The sequence below is a fragment of the Triturus cristatus genome, chromosome 2_1 (genome assembly GCF_964204655.1).
Source record: "Triturus cristatus chromosome 2_1, aTriCri1.1, whole genome shotgun sequence".
NCBI lineage: Eukaryota > Metazoa > Chordata > Amphibia > Caudata > Salamandridae > Triturus > Triturus cristatus.
Genome location: NC_140581.1, coordinates 514,447,896 through 514,471,697, shown reverse-complemented (window position 1 = coordinate 514,471,697; position 23,802 = coordinate 514,447,896). Strand labels below are relative to the sequence as shown.

Genomic DNA, 23,802 nt, shown 5'->3' with positions numbered 1-23,802 from the left:
TATAAACCTATCAGTAACCCCTAAGGCAGGCCCTATTAATCCTGATGGCAGGGTGCTTGGTTTACAATGTGAGTGGGTGCCTCTGCATGAGCAGGGCCCCTCTGCAGCTGGCAGAGTCTATTCTCTGTGGCTGTTTGTGGATGTGGTTAAACCATATACTCTTAAGTGCATTATAACCTAGCGGTAAATGCTAACTTTGGAATGACTGCATCAAAACATGTCGTGTTTGGTGTCAAACAACTTGGAATCATACCCCCACACCAGTAACTGGTGTGGGAGTATGATCCCACCCTTTTAGAGGGAAAGTCATGTACCTACTGTGGAAACACGATAGAAATCTGAAAGAGCCCTGGCATCACAAAATGGATGCCACCAGCACAGACATTGGGCTGTCCTCCTGCTGCTGACAAACTCGCAGTGGAGGAGGCCCAACAATAGGCATCCTGTCACAGGGAGGTGTAACCACCTTCCAGACAGGATTTAGTGTATTGGGGCTGGGTGGGTGCACTCCTAGAGTGCTTTGAAGTCCTGCACTGGGGGAGCAGTAGGCTCCTCTGGGCATATGCCCGGGGGAGCAGTAGGCTCCTCTGGGCATATGCCAGCTCAAACTGGTTCAGGAGCTACCTGCTCCTGCTCTGGCGCGAAACTGGACAAAGGGAAGTGGGTGTAACCACCCACTCCCCTGACCCTCCCAGAGGAGTGGTCCTAAAGCTAGTCCCTCCCTTTCCTTTAGTATAAGTTAGGGAACCCTTGCCATTGAAAGTTAGATATCCCTGGACGACGCTCTACAAAAAGAATCCTGGCCCTTCGATGTTCCACTACCTTTGGAAGACTGAAGAATCTCCCTTGGAGTCAAGTTTTTGGTGCCTGCCAAGCAGGGGAGTCCCTGCTTGGCAGGCACCAAAAACTTGAATCAACGGTCGCAAAATTTCCCGCTCCCGCCGGAGTCCGAAGTCCCTGCAGCCCCAGAAGTGGATTTCCTGACTTCTCGACGGCCATTTTGAGTCCCCAGCAAACCTGAGGCGAGTGGACCCTACGAGTGACGATGAACAGCAAATACCCGGGTACCGTGCACTATTGTCGAGTGCAACCCCTTCATGACGTTGTACGAACTTGTGCATTGGTCCAAGCCTCCAGCAGGATTTCCCTCGAAAATCAGAGGCCTACCTCGTCCCAAGTGACCGTGGGCTCCTGTGAAGCGAATCCTCACGAGGCGTCTTCGCGATCCCTTGCTGGCTGGCTTGTGGGTCCCCTGAAGACTTTCTAATCGAACCAAAGGGCTCCCCTGGTTGCTCCAGGCCTGCCCTGACTTACCCTCGCTGGGTGAGTCCCTCAGACCTTGCTGGTCTGCACCGCTGACTTTCATCACTTTCCACAAGACTTGCTGTTGCCAAGGCTTGTTGGCTCCAATCCGGTTGCCGACACCTCAGTAAGCTGTCGTGGGACACTCCGAATCCAGCTTCTGATCATCGTTGACGCCTCCTGGACCTCGTGGCTGAAGAGTCAAAACACCCTTGATCACCTGAAATCACCCGACTTCCGTGGGCATCCATCTTCCTGGCCCCGGGTCACTGGCAAGTGACTGTGAACACTGTCCCTTCTGCTTTCAGGTCTTCTTCATACTGAATCCAGCCTTGGATTCCACCGGACACTTCTCCAGTCTTCGCAAGCAGCAAAACTTCTAAGGCTTCTATTGAAAACGACGACGCAACCTGACACCAAAAGACAGCTATGCACCCGGCTTCCCTGGGTGAGGTAACGCGTGCACTCCGGTGCTCCTGTGGGTGTTGGCCCTCGAACTACTTACCTTGTCAGTGGCTTGCTTGTAGACTCTCTAGAAGTACCCTAAAACATTAAAATTCCAACAGCGACTTGAAATCAATAGGGAACCCGCGGCTGTGTTCTCACACTGCACGCATCTCCCGTGGGTCTTTTACTTACCTGCCTTGGGTGGATTAGTGAGGCCCCAGCGATTCTACAGGCCCTAGGCGTTGTCCCCTTGCAAGTCGACATTCCTAAACCTCTTTTTTAGTATATGGTCAGATACGCCCTTAGGGCCCCAGCCATATTTGTGCTTAACTTATTGTGAAACGTTGATAATTGCCTATGTTCCTGACTTCTAATCTCATAAAGAGATTAGTAGAGTGTGTCTGGTAATAAATACATATATATTTGATATATATACCTGTGTGGTGTCCTTTCATTTGGTAATTCAAGAGATTATAAGGTAAAACAAGCTGCTTTACATTCCTCTGAGACTTAGCCTGAAGGCTGCTCTCCACAGCTACCACTAGGATAGCTTTCTTTAAAAGGTTGTCTTAAACCTATCTACCATAAGAGTCGAATTGGACTGGTGCAAGGTGGCCACTATAACTAGTGACCAGCATATGCCAGGCCAACTTCTCACAAGCATTGAACATGACACCATCACAAATTTAAAGGACTCTTCACATTAAACAGGGGTAGACAGGTCAGGGGAGAACTACCAGAATATACTCTGGGGTCTTGGGGCGAGCCGCCACCTTGGCACTGTTCTAGTCCCTCTTGGCTAGTTGTTCAGTGTCTATGCCTTGTGCCTGAGACGAACGTGAGCAATCAGCTCCCAGGCAGTAGAATGTCCTCCACTGGCCCCACTTGAATTTTCTAGGGTACCCTCTGGCTGTGTATACCACCTTTTCTGCTCTCATGCATGTATCCATATCAACAAGCCATTGGGCCTTGGTAGGCATCGTCTGCACTACCCAGATCCTGCCTATGTCCCTCCTCGCCACCAACAGGCTAATTGAGCAGAACTCCAACTTCTTGCGGGGCAGGTCAGTATCTCCAGGAACTGCGTAGGATCTCTTCCTCCAATATCTCCCAGTTCCCTCTGTGTAGTCTCCCAGTATTTCTGAATCTCCGGGCACCCCACAGCGTGTGGAAGAACGACCCGTTTGCGTGTTTGCATCTCAAACAGTTGGCTGTGGGTATTTTCCCCATCATGTGAAGTCTATCCCTGGCGATGTATAATCTGTATAGGATCTTCAGTTGAATTAGACAGAATTGTGCAGTAATAGCAACCTCGCAATGATGTATCAGTGCCACCTCCCAGTCTACGTCTTCAATGTCATCCATACCCATCTCCCAAGGTTGGCAGGGATATTGTTAATTATTAATTTGTATATGGCAGAGACTCTCCCCTCCACTCTCCCCACCCTTGCCCCCCTCCTCTGGACTGCTCCTTAAGTCGCTTTCCTGAGGAGACGAGTTTTGTAAGTCAGACCAGTCAATCACTTTGGTGTGTAAAGTGTGTCTGAGCTGGGTACATTTATAGAATTGCATATTAGAGCGCCCATATTCCTCTTGCAGTCATTCAAAAGACTTGATCATCCCATCCTCCACAGTGTCTATCAGGCTGGAAATGGCAATCAAATCCCAGTGGGTAAAGCCCTGCAGTTTGCTGACTTCTCATGACTTTGTGCCCTCCCAGAACGGTGTACCTTTCACGACTTTCCCTTTCCATCCCACATGGGTCCTCACTCTGTCCCAGGCTACGAGAGCCACTCGTGCCAGAGCAGGTAGACCAGATACTCCTTTCGTAACAAAGATAAAGTGCACACAGGAGCGTTCAGCCATATAGCACCTATCTAGGTGCATCGCTGGGTCCCCCTTGGGGCATGCGCCCAGTCATTGATAGTTTCAAGTTGGGAGGCCCTGTAATGCTCCCTAAGGTGTGGAAGAGCAATCACTCCATTGGCCACTGACCGATAGTGTTCTCAGAGCTATTCTTGGTGGAAGCAGTCTTACCTCTTTATCGAGTAAGGAGAAAAAGTTTCTGGGAATGGTGTATTCTGCATGGCGTACTAATGTTTTGGAAGGATAATTATCGAGAGGGGCTACTCTACCAAGGAGCATCAGGGGAAGCCTCCTCCAGCTGGCCCAATCACCCGGCGGGGCTGTCAACCCCTCCAGGTTCGCCTTCCAAAAGCACTCTGGGCCCAGCAAGATGTACATGCCCAGATATTTAAAGCCATATGTTATCTCAATGGAGGTGTGGATGTTATTTCCCTGGTCCCATTTTCCAATCTTGAAGAGCAGAGATTTGCTCCAGTTCACCCTGTATCCCGAGTAGTCCCCGAAAGCCTCAACCATCTCCAGCAGGGGTTTTTAACGTCCAACAGGATGTAATCTACGTATAAGGAGATCTTTTCCCTCTGCCAATGCGCCATATTGCTCCCACCATAAGAAGCATCAATCCAGTTGGCCGAGAGCTCTATACACACAGCAAACACGAGAGGGTAGAGTGGCAGCCCTGGCTAGTCCCTTACCCCAATGGTAATGGTTTGGATGTCACCTCATCTACATGAGTTTAGTAACGAGAAGGTCCATCCAGCTGCAGAAACACAGTCCAAAGCACCACAGTACTGCAAAGGGATAGGGCCAGTGTATCGAGTCGAACACCTTCTCGTCATTGATGGAGACAGTTGTTTGAGATCAGGTGTAGGGAAGTGCCAGTTTTGACATGGTCACCGCCACTTTTTGCCTGGTATTTGATGTGATTTCGACTGGAAGTGCACTGGGGTCCTGCTAACCAGGTCACCAGTGACAGATCTCTTTCCCAAAACCTATGCAAGTGTACCCCATTTGACAAATACCTTTAGCACTCCCTTTAAGTCCCCTAGTAAGAGGTACCCCTGCTACCTCGGCAAGGAAGCTAAAGAAGGTCTGTAAGGGCTGCAGCACGAATTGTAACACCCTAAAGGAAACCTCACCAGTCACATAGAGACTTCCACTGTAGGCTGCGTGTCTTGGTGAAGATAAAAGTGAAAACGCAACATGGCACACATCCCTGTGTGTGCACTGCCCACAGACACTGCATGCAGTATAGCTAGGTCACCCATATGGCAGACCCTACAGCACTAAGGCAGGGTGCACTATATTACATGTGAGAACCTATCTGCAGGAGCAGATATGCCCCTGTGCTGGTCAGCTCTATATGTGCTGGACACTGGTGAAAATGAGTCCCCTCCCCCCCTTCTACATGATGGCTTCACTGAAAATAGGGATGGTTGGTATCAAACATCTCATATTAATAAACCTACACTGATCCCAGTGTTGGATTTATTGATAGATGCACACAGAGGGCACCTTAGAGGTACCCCCTGAAAACCTTCCAGCTACTGGTGTGCTGATTGACTTGTTTTCGCCAGCCTGCCACCAGAGACAAGTTTCTGACCCCCAAGGTTGAGGGCCTTTGCTCTCAGAAGGCCAGAAATCAAGGCAGCTCGGGTAGAGGGTGCTTACACCCCCGGCCACTGCATAACCTGCAGATTAGCATTCAAAGGCAGGTATGCAAATCTGTCTTCTCTCAACAGAGAGGAAGTTGAACACCTTTGTCCAGAGACCTTTGGCACCTGGACAGGCAGGAAAATTAGCTAGTCAGATAGGTGTGCCCACCCTCGGGCCAGCACCAGCCTTAAGGTGTGCTACCTGAAGTGAAGGCAACTTTTCAGAGTTCACCATTTTGTGGATGGCATACTGAGGAACTCTGGGACAGGGTTATGCCCACTCCCCATAAGAAGTGGTCATATAGGGAGCGTTGTGACCCCAGGGGTAAGTGGCCCATTGGTGACTACACTACCCCCCCCCCCCCCTACACCCCTAAATTCCGTAGGAAAGACCCTAGCATCAGAAAATCAGACCCTGGAAAGGGGGAGGACGCGACGCGGAAGAGCTGCAAAAGCAGAAGACTGAAGAAGAGCAATTGACTTGGCGCCAACCCTGCAGGCCTGTATTCTGGTCCCTGTTGAACCTGTACCCAATACGTCTTGTCCTGCAGCTATCATGCCTTCAAAGCCTGAGAGGCCAGCCTGCCTTCAGTAAAGAGTCAAGAACTCTTGTTGAGGGTGTAACTGTTCTCCTGCAGGCACCCCAAGAAGAACCGTGAGGACTCACCAAAACCAGGCACCGCCAAGCACCATCGCCCCGAGTCGAAGTGGGCAGCGGTCCCAAAGCCCTCAAAAGACAGAATTAAATTTGGGATCACCCCGTATGAATTCCCCGACATAGTCTACAGCCCCTGCGGCAGGCCCCCTCAACCTACAGTGCTCCGGGATTAAGAAACCCAACACCTTAAAGACCCTCTGTACCCGGCCTGAGGAGAAGAGGACCACCGGTGTCCCCACATCCTCTGGAGCTTCTATTCCCGCAGACCGATCCGCATTGGCTAAACTAGGGCTCCCGATGCTGTATTGCACAAGTGCATTCGGCTGCCCTGGTGCCTCTGGAAGTGACCTGCTGGTGCTGCCTTGGACCTTGCCCAGTACTCACCTTAAGTCCCGGAGTTTGGTCTTGTAAGTCACTGTGCTCTACCAGAATGTCGTAATTGTTTTTCCTCCTGTAGGATAACATCGCCACTTATAAAAAAAAATAATAAAAAAAAAATGCACCAATTATTGACTTTTTAAACGCAAAAGCATTTCTCTCGAAAAATGTACTTACCTGATCATATTGATTCTGGTGCCTAAACACACATGAAGATGCGTGTTATTTGTATGAATTGGTGTGGACCTCCTTATTGGGTCATGTGCATCATTTATTGACTATTGTCTGTATTTGAAGATGTCTAACACTACTCTGCTAATCCTCAGGCTGCTCGACCACACTACCCCATAGAAGAGCACCTTGGGATTGCTAGAGGAAGCCCCTGTCCACTCATGAGGGAACTCCTGGACTCATTGCACGATATACCTCATTTTGATATGTCATATAAAGGAGCCAGCTTCCTATAGCAGGGAATAACCTTTATCGCTTCCAGCCAGTTGTGTAGATGCCTGAGATTCTGTCAGACGGACTGGCGTGGCATAAACGGTCCAGGTGTATCAGTGAGGTTATTTCCCCATTGAGACTACAGCCAGGATGCTTGCCAGTAGTTTGATCTTCACATTCAGAAGAGAAATTAGGTGGTAGGACCCACATTTGACCTATGTTTGCCCTCCTTTCATATCATTGTGATCAGGGCATGCCACAAGTCTGGGAAATGCCACCCCTGCATGTGTGTGTCTGCATAAATCATCAGCAGGTGTGAACCCACCAGAGCCCCAAGTCTTGTAAAAGGTTCCAAGTGGAACCCATTAGGACTCAGCGTTTACCCACTAAGCATGGACACAAGTGCCTTGACAGGTCCTCGAGGGTTAGGTCGCCATGAGCATCTCAACAGCTGTCCTTGTCCAGACATGGGATAGCGAGCGAGCCCAGGAACCCCTCTGTGTCCTCTTCGCTTCTCTGTGTCCTGACTGAATAGAAGGCCTCATAGTACTTGTCAAATTCCTGGGCTTTTTCCTCTGCCTGGGTTATTTTATCTCTGGTCTGTAGTGACCATCTCCCCAACCCATCTACCCTCTTCTTCCCAGCAGGTCAACCACGCCCGCAGGTGCCCTGCCTTTTCCCCTACGTCATACAGTCTGCTGCACTGAGAGATAGTGGCGACGTGCTGTGCTTTCCACCGCATTCTGGCATTTCATCCTGGCAGTTTCCAAGTGTCGGAGGGTCTCCACCCCCGGCTGAGACACTACCCATGGCTCCAGGAGTAGGATGTGGTGTTGCAGGGCTATGATTTGTTCAGGCTTGGCCCTCTTGCACGCTATCAGTGTCTGCAGTCTATTGCGTAGGACAACTTTATATGCTTCCCATACCACCACTGAAGAGTCCTTGTTGAGTTTGAAGTATACAGTCCGGTCCAACCAGATTTGTGTCACCGTCTCGGGGTCCTGTAGTTCCCAAGCATTAAAGCTGCCACTGGTGGGTCTCCTGTCACTTAGAGTCTCCTAAGGTGATAAGCAGTGGGAAATAGTTAGATAATCTCCTCGCTAGGTACCTGCCCCCTCAATAGCTAGACCCATCCCCGCACATAGTCTTTCAATGGATAGGTTGCCATTCGCATTCCCCACGAAAATGTTAGCCTTCTGGGCCCACCCTGACAACACATCAATGAACCCAGTTGTTTGGCATCTTCTGTTATATTCATAATTTTTGTCAGGAACCCAGTGATAGCTAGCAACTTCTCCTGGCATGACTGCTAGTAGTGGTCAATGCCTTTCTTTAAGCCCCTAATATATTTTCACATAAATGTAGCTATTCTAACTCTATTTTTGGGATCAGTGCGACCTTCCCTGACCGGGATGGCCGCAGGCATTTCGCTCGGAGGCAGACTCTCAGATCTTTCTCTAGGGTGTGCAAAGACACCCAGCCACATAGGTGGCCACCTTCTCTGCCAGAGAATGTTCAGAGGTGCCTCGATATAGTAGATCCTCTGGGTCTGACATGCGTGCAGAACAAGTATTTCCTTGAGGGTAATGTGAGGTTTGGGGTTGTGGTTCTTCGGACGGGCACAAGGGCCTGGAAGGACCCGTCTCCCCCTTCGAGTCCCCGTGAGTCATCATCGTCAAGATGCGGGGTGAAAGAAAGAGAGACTGTCATCAAGGTTTTCATGTTGCCCCCGAGAAACCCCTATCAATGCCCTGCGTGGGAAAGGTGTGAGACCAGAAGGCCTATTATAGACTGTCATAGGCAACCACATCAACGCCTTGCTTGTGTTTTCTCTTTGCCGGCCTTTGCACAGGTAGTTTACTCTACAAACTGGAGTGGCCCCAGGAGTGGAGGGTGAGCGAGTCCCAAACACAGAAGTACTGGGAAGACGCATGCCAACTGCATGAGCTTCGTTTCAAGAGGCTCAATGGCAGAAGCTACTGCTCCTTGAATAGGGGCATCTACGACCTCACTGAATTCATCCTTGTTGAATAATACAAAGAAGCGGCAAGCCAGAGCGATTCTTTATTCTGGTTATCTGATAGAGACTACTAGCCGCAGATTCCTTCACATAGAATTATCCCCAGGCGTGAGACTGGATCCGGAAATGTTTTGCCGTAGCAACCCTGCGTGCCGAGGCGACATCACGCGACTCCGCCCAGGCGTCGTCCGCGTACTTGACGTCAGCGAGGTCACATAAGACCCGCCCCGGCGTGCCCACGTCAGTTTTTTCCTTTTCCGCGTGCAACGCGGATCCGATCCTTGCTACGGGCCTGTTAGGCCCCTTTTTTCTTCCATTTTTTAGTGGAACAGTGTGCGAATGCCTTCGGGCTTTAAGACTTGCACGTATTGTGGGCTTCTTATGTCGGTGACGGACCCTCACCTCATTTGTATGTGGGGTTTGGGGGAGGATCATGGCACCACAGACTGTACCCAGTGCCAACAGTTCAAGCCGAAGTCGCGGCGGGAGCGCCAGATGAAACTTCTCTTGGCGTGTGTCTCCAGGTTGACGTCCTCCCTTCGGTCTGCTTCGACGGACAGCTTCAGGCCGTGGTCGTCGTCCTCGCCTTTCTCCGATGTCACATGAGCGTCGCTCCCCGATGGGTAAGTGTCACAGTTTGTTCCCGGGGGCTTGGACTCTCCGCGGGTGATGAGGCCCGCGTGTCGTCCTATCCACCGTTTCCCGGTGTTGGGGCGTCGAGAGTTCAAATGGAGACATACGCGGCGGCTTGCAGGCCTTGCTGGCACCTCCTCCTCCTTCCCCTCCTGGGGCGTCAGCAGATCCCTCGCTCTGCGCAGGGCCCTCTGCGGCGGCGCCGCGGCCCCGGCGCCGACTGGTTCGGATCCAGGCTTGGAGGATGTGGTACTGTCAGGGTGCGGGTCCTCTGGGGCACCTCCTTCAGGCCACGCGTCTCTGCCTCGCCCCAAACTCCTGCGGGGGTCCCTGTGGTGTCGCGGGAGGTCGCCGGGGCTCTGGTCGCATCCCCGAGCCACTCTTGGTCCTTTGACAGGGTGGTCCTGTCTAAGGCCGAGGTGATGCTGCTACGGTGCTGGCAGCATCTGGACCGTGCGGAGCCACGGAGGTCGGTGGACCCTTCTCTTCCCGCTCGAGGACCCCTTGTCCCTCTCCGGGCACCTCGTGTCTCTCCACGCAGGTGGCAGCCTTGTTGGAGGGCGAGTCGGAGGTTGGATCGTCCCTGGCACTGCCGCATGGGTTGCTGAGCGATCTTCACCTCATTCTGGGCCGCGGCTGTCGGAGGGCTTCGTGCCACTCCTCAGGCCTGTCTCGATCCCCCGTGCAGGTGGCTGCCTCGGCGGGGGTCGGGTCGGCGTCACTCTGGCGCCACCCCGGAGCCGGTGTGGCTCCAGCTCTACTCCGGTCTCCCCTCTGGTCCCCGGTGCGGGGTGAGTTGGAGGTCCCTTGTCCGGCGATACCGGCTGGTGCCGAAGTCCTACCTCCGGCGGCGGATTCTACGGCTCCGTGCAGGGGTCGTACTGCGGATTAGTCTTCGGACGCTTTTTCTCCGGAGGCATGCATATTGGTGTCGTCCTCCCCGGAGACTGGTCGCCGTGTGGTGTCTTTTTCACCGGCGTCGAAAGGCGACTCCCCACCCTTCCTGGGGCAGAGGTGTTCGTCGGAAGAGCAGCTGGTCCCTCATTCTTTGGCTCCTTGTGACTTCCAGGTCTGGCCCTTGCCCGCCCCGCTTGGCATCTGGGACGGCCGCCTTAGTTTGCAGCCGTCGCCCATGGAGGAGCTGATTTCTCCGTCGCGGAGCCCTACGGAGGCGGGTGCGGGCTTCGCTCACGCGGTGTCCCCGGCTGTGGGCATCCTGCACATGGGTGATCCGGTGGCTCACTTTCCGGCAGACCATCTATTGGTCCTCCACCAGGGCTCTGGTGGGAGGGAAATCTTACTTCCCTTTGAAGGTTCGCTCCTTTCTTCCCTGGCGGGGGCTTGGAAGCGTCCTGCCTCAGGGGACCCGGTGCCTCAGCATCTTCTGCATCGGCACATCCTGGCGCCGCGTGTCTTTCCCTTCACCCCTCAGCCGCCAGCCCCCTTTTGCGGACTGCTTTTCCCTCCCTGCCGCCGCTGTTGACTCCGCTGTCCCTAGAGGCCTGCTAGCTGGACTCTTGGGGACGCAACATGTTCGCCTCGACCACGCGTGTCCCTGCGGGCCCTTAACACCTTGTGTGTGCTGGCTAGGGCCTCTTCCTGTTTGTGGGACTCGGCGGAATCTCTGGGATCTGCAGCGTCCCAGGAGTCTGGCCTGGTGGACGTGCGGCATCATGCGTTGGATGGCCGGGACCTTGTGGCGTTTATTCTCCACTCCGCTCTGGATATCTCGGAGGTGCTGGGCCAGGCCATGGCTTCCTCTGTCGCTCTCAGTCACCATGCTTGGCTTCGGGACGGAGTATTCCCTGAGAATATTCGGGAGGGACTCATCGACCTTCCATTTGATGGCAGCCTGTTGTTCCATGCCCCGGCCTACACCGCCATCGAAAGGCTCTTGGCAGGGCTCCGTCCTCCTCCTCTGCCTTATCCTCCTCCTCCTCCGTCCGTCCCCTCCTCAGTGACTTCTGAGTTAGGTTGATTCTGGGCCTTCTTAGGCCGGCTGTTCTGCCTGTGCAGTGTGTTTTCTAGTCGTTTACGTCCTTCCTTGGGACTTTGGCATTGTTGGCTGCTGGATGGCCCTTGTGTTGCTTGTGTGTGGTTATGCAGGAGTTGTTGCGCAGACTTGGCTCTAGCATTGGGTCTTCTGCTTTGTTTGGGCTGCTTGTCAAGCCTTCAGTGGGGGGGTTTCTTTCCCCGTGGCTCTTTTGTTTTTTCCTCTGTGGCGGAAGTTCTTCCAAAGAGGATTCCCATATCTTGGGACTTAACGTACCCTATGTGGGGTAGTGGTAGCTGTCATATAGCTTGCGCTCTGCTAGAGGGTTCTGGTCGCCTTCGGGTGTCTGTTCTCCATGGCGCTTAGGTAGATTGCTTTTGCTTCCGGAGGTCATGTGCGCGGCCGCTCGTAGTGGTGGCCCGGGCATCTCCTCCCCTCCCTGCTCCTGTCCTGAGGTCTGGGATGATCCTGTGTTCTCCCTTGCTAGGCGTCGCCTACTCGGCCTTCCTGGGGCCTCGGGCTGTTCTTCTTGCTTTGACTGCCGGCGCTGTTCTGGCTGGCTGCTTTTCATCTGGTGTGGGTTCGCCTTCTTTTGCCTAGTTTCCTTGGGTCTTCTAGGCTGCTTCTTCTTCCGCTTGCCTGTCTTGGCATTGGGCGGAAGCTGTGTTGCCTTGTGAGGGTAGTGGGGTGCTTCGGCCTCAGTCCTTGCCCTTGGTTCCTCTGCTGTGAGGATACGGGCCTCTGCAGCCTTCTTTCCCCCCTACATCCCCTTGGGGTCTGTGGGGTTCTGCTTGTGGGGTTTCCCTTGAATGGCAGAGGCGAGGTTCTACCTGGTCCACAGCTCTGGTCCCCTGTGTGGCCCTCTGTTTTGCTTTGGCTGGTGGTCCTTTCGCAGACCCTCCTTCCCCGGGGTATTGATAGGGTATCTATTCTATGTGAAGGAATCTGCGGCTAGTAGTCTCTATCAGATGTACGAGTTACTTACCTTCGGTAACGATGTATCTGGTAGAGACGATTCTAGCCGCAGATTCCTTCACGGCCTGCCCTTCCTCCCCTATTCTGCGAGGACCCTTGGGTTGGTCTTCGGTACTCGCCTCCCGGTGGGGGGCTGTGTCTCCTGTGAGTGCCTTCCTTGTTCTTGACGGGTGGCTCCGTCTGGGGGCGGTTCATTCTTCCTTTGGTCCTTGGAGGATGGTGTGCCGGTGCCCCCTGCAGCTCTGGCTATTCTGGGTTTTGGGGGGATTGCTTTCTCTCCCTGTCCCCCCTCCCTTTCTTCCATTGCTAACCTCTGACTGAGGGTCATCTGGCCTTGTCTTATTCTTGTGGGTGGCTGCCCTCTAGGTTGGGGTGGCTTGGAGGTTTGTTGTCCCTGTTTGTCTTGGGACTGGTCCCATTCCTTGCTCAGGATGAGGGGGGTGGGCTTTCTACGTGTGCCATGACTTTTACGCCTGTTCTTGCCTCGGGGCACAGGGATGGGAGGTTGTCTGTGCGGGCAGGGTGACTGCGCAGGTTTCTGCTTGTTCTTCTTCTTTCTTCTTTCCCTGCCCTTGGGTTCTGCGGTGTTGGCGCTACCCTGGTAGTGTTGTTAGTCACCGCTTCTTTCTAATTTTTCTGCTCTTCGCACACTGTTCCCATGCTCCCACAGTTTTTTATCTGGTGGTTCCGTGTTGTGGTGCAGAAAAGTTCTCCGAAGAAAACTTACGTGGGCGCGCCAGGGCGGGTCTTATGTGACCTCGCTGACGTCACGTACGCGGACGACACCTGGGCGGAGTCGCGTGATGTCGCCCTGCCCCCCGGCGCGCAGGGATGCTGTGGCAAAAAGTTTCCGGATCCAGTCCACCGCCTGGGGATAATTCTTCGTGAAGGAATCTGCGGCTAGAATCGTCTCTACCAGATACATCGTTACCGAAGGTAAGTAACTCGTACTTTAAGGCACAACCTCAGATCGCAGTGACAGTTCAACTGTCAGAGCACAGAACAGGGACAAAGGAAGGTTCCAAAGGCGAGGAGGGGAAAAGGGTAATACCAAGAACGGAGGTGCCAAGGAATAAATTAAGGGCAAAAGATAAGGGGGTAAAATAGACGGGTAAAATAGAATACAGATTACAATAATCGTCTAGCTTGAGGATGGAAACTGATTCCTCCTCCATGTAAGCACCTTCTGCCTCTTGCAGCATGGTTGAGGCCTTAATATGCTGTCTCAGTTCCTGCAGCGTCAAGTAGGTTTATATGTATGGTGCTGGGGAAAGCCAGCTATTATTTGGGAGTCTGAAGTACTCTTTGGGGTTCTAGTCTAGTGTATGTGGAGTTGTGGCCTTGGACAGAGCCCTACTATCCTATTGTGTCCCCTGCTGCGGGGAGTGGCATACTGACCCAAGCTCCTCAGAAGTAGACACCACTTGTAAGTCAATTTCTGACCCCTGCAGGGGCGTTGGGCTTCGAGGCTGCGCAGGAGGGACAAGTCTCCACAGTGGGCACTATGTTCTCTACTGGGATAGCACAGTGCACCGACCATGGAGCGTAGAGACACGTCTCTATAGGTGAGCACGGGTACTTCCGCTTCACTGGCAAGCATATAGCCCAACCACATTCACGCCATCACGGTTGACGATAAAGAAGCTTACGGCACGGTAAATGGAGCAAGGACTGTTCAACCGCAGGCCCGTTCACCCGCAGGCTCTACTTAAAACGGAAAAGTCACCCAGAGCACACCAAGTACCAGAAAACCGTACAAATCTACCATAAACCGTTCCAAATAAATAGGGCTTCAACTCTTTATCTGTGTGCAGCTGGAGCAGCGTAGACTGAAGGGGTATAGAGAAAGACGACAGACTCAATGAGACCTGATTTACTTTGGTTGAAGTTTTTCTGTTCTCTAATCCTTTGGTTCATGGGAAAGATTGTTTTGTTGACATGTTGAAGGCAGCTGTATAAAATAAAATTAACACCACCAGCCAGGTTTTTTTCTCGTTGTTTTGTGCGTTCTGTTTTTTTTCATATGGAATCTTTAATACGCACATATTGGCTTCTTTCTGCTGTTAAGTGCCTAAAGCTCTATGGTTTACTTTAATGAAAAGATATTTGGCTGCCATTCATGATACAAAGGATCACATGGAAGGCATTGCGGTTAATTTGCTTTGTATGCTGTATAACTCTATAAAACAGCCAATAAAGAGGTATGGAAAAAAGATAAGGTTTGCTTTAATAAAATAATGAATTCCCAAATAGGAAAGAAAATCGTACCTGGAGGTCGCAGCTCCCACGTCTCCTACAGCCTCCCAGAATCCCCTGACGAATCACAACGCTACCTTAAAGCAGCGTTGTGATTGGTCTGAGCGCCGTAGTTCGGCGCTCGGACAGGGGCTTGGAGGCTGGGCATGTTCTGCACTAAGGCTGCATAATAGAGCCTGTGGGGAACATGCACAGTGCGCATTGACGGCCGGCCAAACCTGCATGCGCACTTTAGGTGCAGTCACCACTCCTCCTCCGGCCTCGACGTCTGGGGAAGCCAGTCCTGCCCTATCAACTGGGCTGCACTGCAGTGCAACTGCAATAGTAAAAATAAAATAACAGACTGCCGTTATTATCATTTTATTTTCACTTTGCCCTGCTTTACTGCAGTTGGGCGACGCTCCTCCGCCTAAGTGGAGAAGCCGCCCCTGAGAGAGATAGAGCGCGCCTTAAGTCAGGCCTCTTCAGCCGTTGATTAAACTAAGTTTATCATTACATGGATTGACTGTCTTTCTAGGCCGTTGCATTTTGAGGATGGTTAAATTGCCCTTTTTTGTTTCCATTAGATTATGAGGAGGAGATCAAATAGTTCATTTGTAAAACTGCAGATTCAGTATGACACGTAGCGTCAGATTTAGACCCCTTAGTGTATTCTTTGTTGTTTCTACTTTGCACAACAGCATTTCAATTGCCGATGGATGATTTTGCAGCTTTGGTGCCCAAGCCTGCCATAAAATAAAGGCACAGTGCTATACACCGATTCCCCGTGGACATTCATTTGTTTTACTTAGCTGTCCTGAAACATTTTGTTGAATTACAGCTTTTCCTTCAGCGCTCTCGACTTCTTAACACTCCGATTTGAGGCCACAGCTTTACCCTGCTAATGCAGTCTGTTAAGCAAAGGGGCTCCTTTTAATGATGAATAGTAGTAGTTGTGGCGATGGAAGCTCCTGTATTAATTGCTGTATTAATAAAATATATTTTCCATGTTTTACATGACTTTTTAATATTTAGCACTGAATTTTAAGCAACAAGCAGTTTTCAGCATGAAATATAATGAACCTCTCGTTAGCGAGCTAAAAGGAGGGCTTTGTTATATTTATGCTTCTCATTAAGAATGCTATGATTTGTAATCAAAGAAGTCTATGAAATACTTTAATAGGGCTAGCTTTTAAATATCAGACATGTTATGTCCTTCCATACTTAAACTACCATACTCTTTCTAATTATACCAAGTTTGGTTTGCCCAGACGTGGGTCCCGTGCTCTCCATGCCACTGGAATCAAGCTATCCTGGCTGAAGAGGGGTCAAACCCCGAAACCGGTACTAGGATGCTTGTTTCTAGTCCAGGGAGGACCTGGCTTCGCAGTTCGGGCTGGAGTGTTCCCATGAGGCACAGGGTCAAGACTGATTTGCATATGGCTGGGTTCAAACTGGAACGGCATGGTGAGCAAAAAAACGATGGATTTAGGCCCAGATCTCTGTACTGGGGTGAATGTATGACATTGTTCTGCATTCTGTCCATCAACTGTTGTTTTTGCATTAATTATACCAACCTGCCATAGCTCCCATACATCTGCGTACCATAACTAACCTAGCTACGTACCATTTTCTATATCTACCATGCCTAACCTATCATTCCTAAGTTACCATACCAAAATACCATAACTTGTCTACCTACTTTACCTAACCGAATATACTTAACATACCCTATCATGCATAAACTACTATACTCACATACCTACTATATATATATATATATATATATATATATATATATATATATATATATTTTACTTCCAATGATGCGGCACACAGGGATTCAGTTAAGTTTAGTTGATTTATTCAGCAGGTTGAGTGTTTGCTGAATAAATCAACTAAACTTAACTGAATCCCTGTGTGCCGCATCATTGGAAGTAAAATTGATGAATTGGGTCTGGATCCGACCCCTATGCAGAGCACCCGCACTTGAGCGCGCAGGATTGATTGGATCCCATTGTGGCGAATATATATATATATATATATATATATATCCTAGCAAACCTAACTTGCCTCCACCTCTGCCCGAGGTGGAACTTATGTGGAAAATTGGCAAGTAATGCATATGGGACACTTTAGGTAAAGCATGGGGTACTTCAGTCTGTTATACCTGTGTCTGAGTTGAGGCATCTCTAGTAACGGACTAAGGTACTGCAGCTTACATCAGAAAGGTGCGGATTGCAACTTTTGGAGGACCTAAAAATGTGAATGCCATTGCTTCTTTCACAAGCATAATCAAAGCTAACAGGTCAGGTCAGGCCTTGGCAAGTATGCAGGTTTGTTTTGGTTTTTTGCATGCATAAAAAGAAATAAAAAGTTTAGAAGTTAAAAATGAAACCGTAAATTAAAAAAAAGAAACAAATGGAGAGATTTGCTCGCCTACCCTGGCACTGAAGTGCACAGGTTTTATACAGATGTCCTCATTTCAACAGGCATAGTGCTGTCTTTCACACTACAAGAGAGCCAAGGGCTAAAGTGCGCTGACCTATTACCCCTTCTGTTTGCAGTGGTGGTTAGAAACAAAAGGTCAAGGACTGTTTAACATACTAACACATGGAGAAGGCCGATCCAAAGCCCCTCTATCTATGTACACGTGTGCATCTTTGTTTCTTCCTTTTTTTATGCATGAGCCTGGTGAAACCGCTGATGCGATCCAGATATATTAGTTTTGCCAATGCTTGTTTGTAAGTTATATGCAGCAGCTTAATTACTGTCTCTTTGATACTAGCAACTGTTTCCCTACCTATTAATCCTATGAGGGAGTGTCTGTGAGAATGATAGAGTTCCAAACCGAAGTATTTGGATATAAAATTAATTAATATCGTTTGTTTTTTCAAAATGTTTCTAATTTTTTCTTGCCAGTCATTATTTTTTAACCTTTTTTTTATTTTTAAGCTTTAGACTTCGAGGACACACACGTTTTTTCAAAATTCCAGCAATCAATAGCCAGGCCCATTCGCAACTGTTAAAAATTGCCAAACGAACAATAACTGTTGTTCTCAAATTTTACCTCGCCGACAAACATTAATTTGCCAATTTTGGCTCTAAATATTTAGGTGGCGTGGTCTAATAACCCAAATAATCAGGGCTTCCTTAAATCACCTGAATACTCAGGAGAGCGCGCCAACTAACCTCAAAATGTCTGCTTTTTACTGCACACATGTATACCCTGCAGGGAAGAAAATGTCTCCTCAGGGTGATACAAATCATTCCCCCACATTTCAGCGCTGCCCTTTACTCCGCAGAAAACAGCTATATTTATAGTGCTAGGGTCGTAATTGACGTAGGATATCTTCAGTTACAAAAGATCACCCTGCACATGACAGAAGCACGGTTGTCTGCTTCTAATCCTACTACAACCCTTCTATCGTTGTATGCGGTTCTGTACAGAGCAGAAAGGGCGGGGCCTTGCAGCGGCCGGGAGAGGGGCCCTGGGCTCTAGCTTTAGCCTTCAGTCGCTTCCACAGGGTTCCCCACACCGGTTTCCCGGTCTTAAACAGTAGAGAAATAACAGACCTCTCCAACACTTGACCAGCTCCCTAAGTTGGACACTGCTTTCTTCTATTTACTTTCCAAAACACCTTTTGTCACGTAAAAGAAACCTTTAAAATCGAAATAAAATTCCTTTTGTCCTATTGTAGTACCCTGGTGTTTGATTGATCCATGTGAAGCAGCTGTGAGAGGGGTCGTGGGCGGGTGGGATTTTGGTCAGCCCTGCAGGGGTGAACCCTCTCGCACAAGGCATAAAGACGCTTACCGCGCTGTGTGATTGTGGTCTTAACAAAATGGTAGTTAAAACAAACGATAATAAAAACATTAGCAAGTTTGGCGAACTTGACTTGCTGTTTGAAAAAATGTAAACATTTTTTTCTGAACCCCTAAAAGTGTAGGAACTCGGTGGATGAGCAGACTATGGTTGCCACAGCTTATTAAGAACCCTGTTCCTATTTTCTGGCTGACCATGTAGGGCTGTAACATGTGCAACAATTATTTTGTTTTGCCATATTGGCGCCTAATTTGGCATAATGATTATTGCGTAGGGATTGCTTTTATTTTTGTGGCCATTGACTTTTTAGGTCTGGGGTTAGCAAGTAACGAAAAACAACCTTTACCACGACGGCTGAACCACACGCTGCATTTACAATGCGGCCATTACAATGAATGCTTCTTTACCACACATGCACTACGACATACCTCAGGGAAAGCGACGTTAGACTTTAAAGTTCAACTCTTTCCCTTCTCTTGCACAGACTGAGTTGGAATAGTAAACTATACCGCTCCAAAGTCCAGCACTTTCCTTAAGGCATGTTGTAACAATATGCATGGTACAGTAATGTGTGGTAAAGACGCATTCATTGTAAAGACTGCGCAGTTACAGCATGTGTGGTAAAGGCATTCATTGTTATGACAGACACCTGCAAATAACCAACGTCCACACTAAGTTGTTTCCTTCAGTACCAGGGATCCCTATGTAAAGTGTGCTTTGTAAGGCCAAGAAAATATCACTGCTTTTAGTCAATGTTTATCTTTTATATTGGCAAGCGACCAGCAGCTCCTCAAAAATACAGTTTTACAAAAACCATTACGAAACGAGCATTGACAAAGCTTCGAGGCTGACCGCCAATACCAAACCTGTGGGCTTTGCTAATGCTTATTTTGTTCGTGGGCAATGCCTTTTTTTGCTTTTTTTTTCTGACCCTTGCTCTTTACCTTTTTCGCAGGCCTATAAAACCAGGGAGGGTTGGTTTCCCTAGATACACACACGGTTACTTGGTGTTTTCTGCCAACGATAATATTGCTGCAGATGGTACATCACGTGCACAAACTTGTCATGGACAAAGTCCAAAGCATATTTGGTTTCTCTGACTGTGCAGAAACCCATCCCAAATGTTATTGAAGTGCTCATTGATGGTATCCCCATGCAAAGTCAACCCACTAACTCTTAAGCCTAGCCTTGGGATTAGTTGTGAATCTCTGGAAAACGTAATTTGGCATGATTGCTTACATTAATGTAAATTACATTGTGTCTCATCCAAAGTGTATAAATCGAAGTGGCTGGCCTATAAAAAGGCAAGAATTGCAGACTCCAAACGGACCCCAAGATCAACAATTATGAAGTTATTTGTTACCAGCATCTTCGGGAACCCTCTTTAAAACAGTTACAATTCTTGTAGAAACATAGTTTGCTTTGATTGTTTTGTAGGTTTACGGTTTATAGTATCTATCATTGCCTCAGGTCTAGCATATTCCTGTTCATACCTGCGTTTCTATGGCACGCTTGTTTGTCTGAGGTTCTTGTACTGAATGTTTTGATTAGGAAATCAGCAAACAAGAACCGCCAGACCTCATTGTGAATTGTTTTTTTAATAAAGCAGTAATACATTAACATCTACATTAAATACTCAGAAAAGTTTTTGCAGGCAAATCACCAATTCTTAGTCTATAAGAATTTAAAAACTCTAGTAGTACGTCAAGGGATTAGGTTTTAAGTACATTCTGCGCCTACTCAGCTCTATTTAGACACCGAACCTCCACCCCTCATTCACATGCACTTTCTAAAAGGGCACTACACCTATTTCTCGGTCTTCAACAATAGAGAAACAGCTGGCACCTCCAACACTTCTCCCTCTGTTTGTAGTTGGACTCCGCCCTCCACAATTTGCTTGCGAGAGCACCATTTGTCACTAAGGTGGAAAAAATTCAAATAGATATACAATTCCTGTCATGAGAGTTCATTGGATCAATACTGCATTACAAAGTTGATATGTATGTAGGTTCTACTTCATGTTTTATTTTTGGCCAGAAATTAAAAATAACAATATTAATAAAATAGAACATTTCTAGGAATCTAGTATGAAATTGAGTACATAGCTTGTAAAACATTGCGCGGAATATCAGTTGAAAGGACATATGCATCCAGGTACCTTAGAGTAAAATTAATGGACACGCTAGATAGGAAGACCTTGTGGAAATCCATGAACGCAGAGTGCGGAGTGAAAGGCATAATATGCTTTCAATGCAATGTAAAAGTCACGTTAATGCCTTACCTGGATATGATAAAACAGTAAGTGGGCACTGTGTGCTGTAGAACAGAGTATGCAGGTGCCTAACTATCCATACAACCCCATCTGGATGTACAATTTCTGGAAGAATTGCTGGGCCTTCTGATTTTGTTTCTCACCTTCTCCCTATAAACTGACCTTTATTATCTCTTGAGCAAAGAAAATGCCATAAAGTGGCATAAATCTTTGAGACGAAGCTTGAAGGGAATCAATATATGTGAATGCAAAGATGCCCGCCGTCAGACAGCCCCCCATTCATACTGCTAAGCAAGGAGTTGCGAACAGGACAGAATATGTTGCTAAACCTATCTCACACTCCACTCTGGGCTCTACTGAATTAGTGTTTGGTGCCAAGGATTACTACTAAATCTCCGAGGAAATTACTCCACTGAAAGATGCGCAGTGGACATATGCATTCATCGTATCTGGCAAACAAGCTGCATACCTTGTTGCAGTAATGTGCCGCAGCCAAAGATTATGCTAACTGCCTCAATACTGTATTTTTTTTTGTTCGCTTGCCCGTGTGATAGATGGATTTCAGGACTAGCTCGGGATCTCGTGCATACGACAAAGAATCTGTTGTCTGTTTCCTACTGCTATGTCCTTCTTACAATAAAATCCGAAAGAGAAACGTATGGTTTACCATAAGACTTAGGATTTCAAAGAAACAAAGGCCATGATAACCTAACCCACCTCACAAAAATCTCATCCTCCTAAAGCAAAGCCTGAACCAAGCAGAGCAATCCTGCTCAGCTTGATGACCACACAGTGCTTGCCAACAAAGGCAAGAGTCGATCCTGTCCTCCAACACAGTGGGAACAGTTTGATATTCCCTACATTGTAACATTGAAGAGGCTTGGAGGCGTTGATTAACTTCTGCAAGTAAAAGGGTCTAAAGGGCAAAGGCGTTTAGCGAACATGAATCTAGAAAGCCCAACTGCCCCAGCGTGAGAAACAGGCTTATAAGCTTTTTTTTTTTCGTGTTTTCTTTTTTTCATTTGCTTGATTACCTGAAGCTCTTCAGTCTAAGCTGTCTTAAATTTAGAAAATTATCTCTTCTCACTCTTGCATTCAGCTGTTCTTTTCTATAACTTTTTCAGATTCAACTCTGTTACACTACGTTTTCCAAATTCTTATTTTTTGGATCCCTATTATTTTTCTTAAAAGACCCTGGTCAGAATTATCCCCCCAAAAATGTAAAAGTAAAAAAAAAAAAGAAAACTGTGGTACATGCTGCAAATATAAATTTGGATGAGGTGGCAGCAATAAAGGAGAGGATTTCCTCGAGTGGGCAGTCGTTGCTTAAAGTTTGGTCTAGGCCTTCTAAGACAATTGGAACTGTGACGCAGAGAGCATCTGGTTGTACTATTGTGGGCAAACACAATAAAGGTTGTGTGTTTGGCCCCTAAAATCATTAGTTCTTTTCCCTGCTCACATGAACCAGCAACTCTTAAGTTGAAAGAGTTACAGGAAATCTTTTATATCTCAAATCATACCTGTCTTTTGCTTCCTCGCATTTTTCCATTCCTCACCCTCTGAAAAGGTAAAAACAATATCTGGTGTTGCTCACCAGGTTCTTACATGGGTCTTGTGCACGCCCCCGCCTGACCTGTTTTCCCCAACAAACAAAATGCGTGGTCTCCTACCATGCCACACCCAACTTAAATTTAATCCAATAGAGCCCCGCCCTGATTATCTAACACTCAGTGCTTTGAGGGAGATGTTGATAAAGATTAAGCTCTATGTGAATGTATGTATTTTATTTGACTGTATGGATTTGAACATTGTTATAAGTATATGATGCTTTATTTTGAGGTGGCGGGAAATGGGGCACCTGGATATTATGATGGATCGTTTTTGCAGAGCATTGTTAGAGCTTGGTATTAACTCTAGATGAGATAGGCAGGGAGCAGCATGGGAAACAAATCGTGGGCATGGAATGGTGCAGCTTCACGGTTGAGTTGTGGATATTAGAACATGAGCTGTTTGTATTCAGACTACCTCCACGTTGTGATGCTCTCGCGTCATGGATCAGTAGCACAGTTTGCCTACGCTTCAGTTAGTGGCGTAGCTCTAATTGTTGGTTCAGAAACACAGTTGTTGGTTGACAGCGTTCAGATGAGATTTTATGTTATACTGCTGCCTCCTACAGATGTTAACAGAAGAATTTTACAACGACACCAGTATTTTAATCATTCACAATTCTATCCGAAACAAACAATCTTGTTATGCCTTTATTTCAGATACCCTATTCATCAGCCTCCCCTGGGAGCTATGTAGTAAGTACATTTGGCTTTGTTTGCTTGTTAGAATTGATGTTGCATTTGATTTAGCTTCTGAAAAAGTTGTCCAGATGTTTAGAGGGACCCTTGTGTATTGGCTCAGAATAGAGCATTTGATTTGTGTTCATGCGCTTTGTCTGCCATTTACTGTGCATATGTTCGTTTATTAGTAAATCTATTAACAGTCTGGTCGTGGTTGTCCTAAGTGCTGTTTTTTTTCTTCGACATATGTTTCCACAGCCAGCACGCTCTCGCATTCAAACAAAAACAAATCCGATTTCTTTTGATACTGTGAGGCTTCTCTGAATTATTTGACAAACTTAATTATATTTTTTAATCTTGAGGTGCGAAGGCCCTGAAATGAAAGTATGTTCCACTGATCATCATTGACATTTATAAAACCATTAAAAAGTAAGCAACATGACAACTAAGCACCCACATTTAATGCTTAAAACGGGTGCATTTAATTTAATTGAGATTGTAAATGTCCTCAAAAAGAGATTGGTTGCAATAGTTGGCAAAGCTTTCAACCAAGCCTTTTTCCTGATACTTTTGGTGACGCTTGCTGCTTTTTCCACATTGTTTCCAAATTGTATCAAGTATTTTGGAACTGGACCATCAAAGGATTTTTGCATAATCACCCAACCAGGCAAAAGAAGCTGTTCATGTATGCCATTTAAAAGAATACGCATGACCATCTGGAGAAAGACAAGTCAAAACAGTTCTTTATTACAGATGGTAGATTACTTTTATCCCAGTGTGCGACACTCAAGGGTTGCAAGTTACAAATCCCTG

The 23,802-nt window shown here is 47.9% G+C and overlaps 1 protein-coding gene across 7 annotated transcripts in view; it reads left to right on the top strand.

The window, feature by feature from the left end:
* Positions 1-23,802, top strand: part of SSBP2 (single stranded DNA binding protein 2) — a 787,338-nt gene that overhangs the window by 671,002 nt on the left and 92,534 nt on the right. For all 7 annotated transcript variants that reach the window (XM_085632417.1, XM_085632415.1, XM_085632414.1 and 4 more), the window contains one exon: positions 22,969-23,004. In XM_085632417.1, coding sequence (XP_085488543.1) covers positions 22,969-23,004 — 36 coding nt within the window. The remainder of the gene's footprint in view (positions 1-22,968; positions 23,005-23,802) is intronic.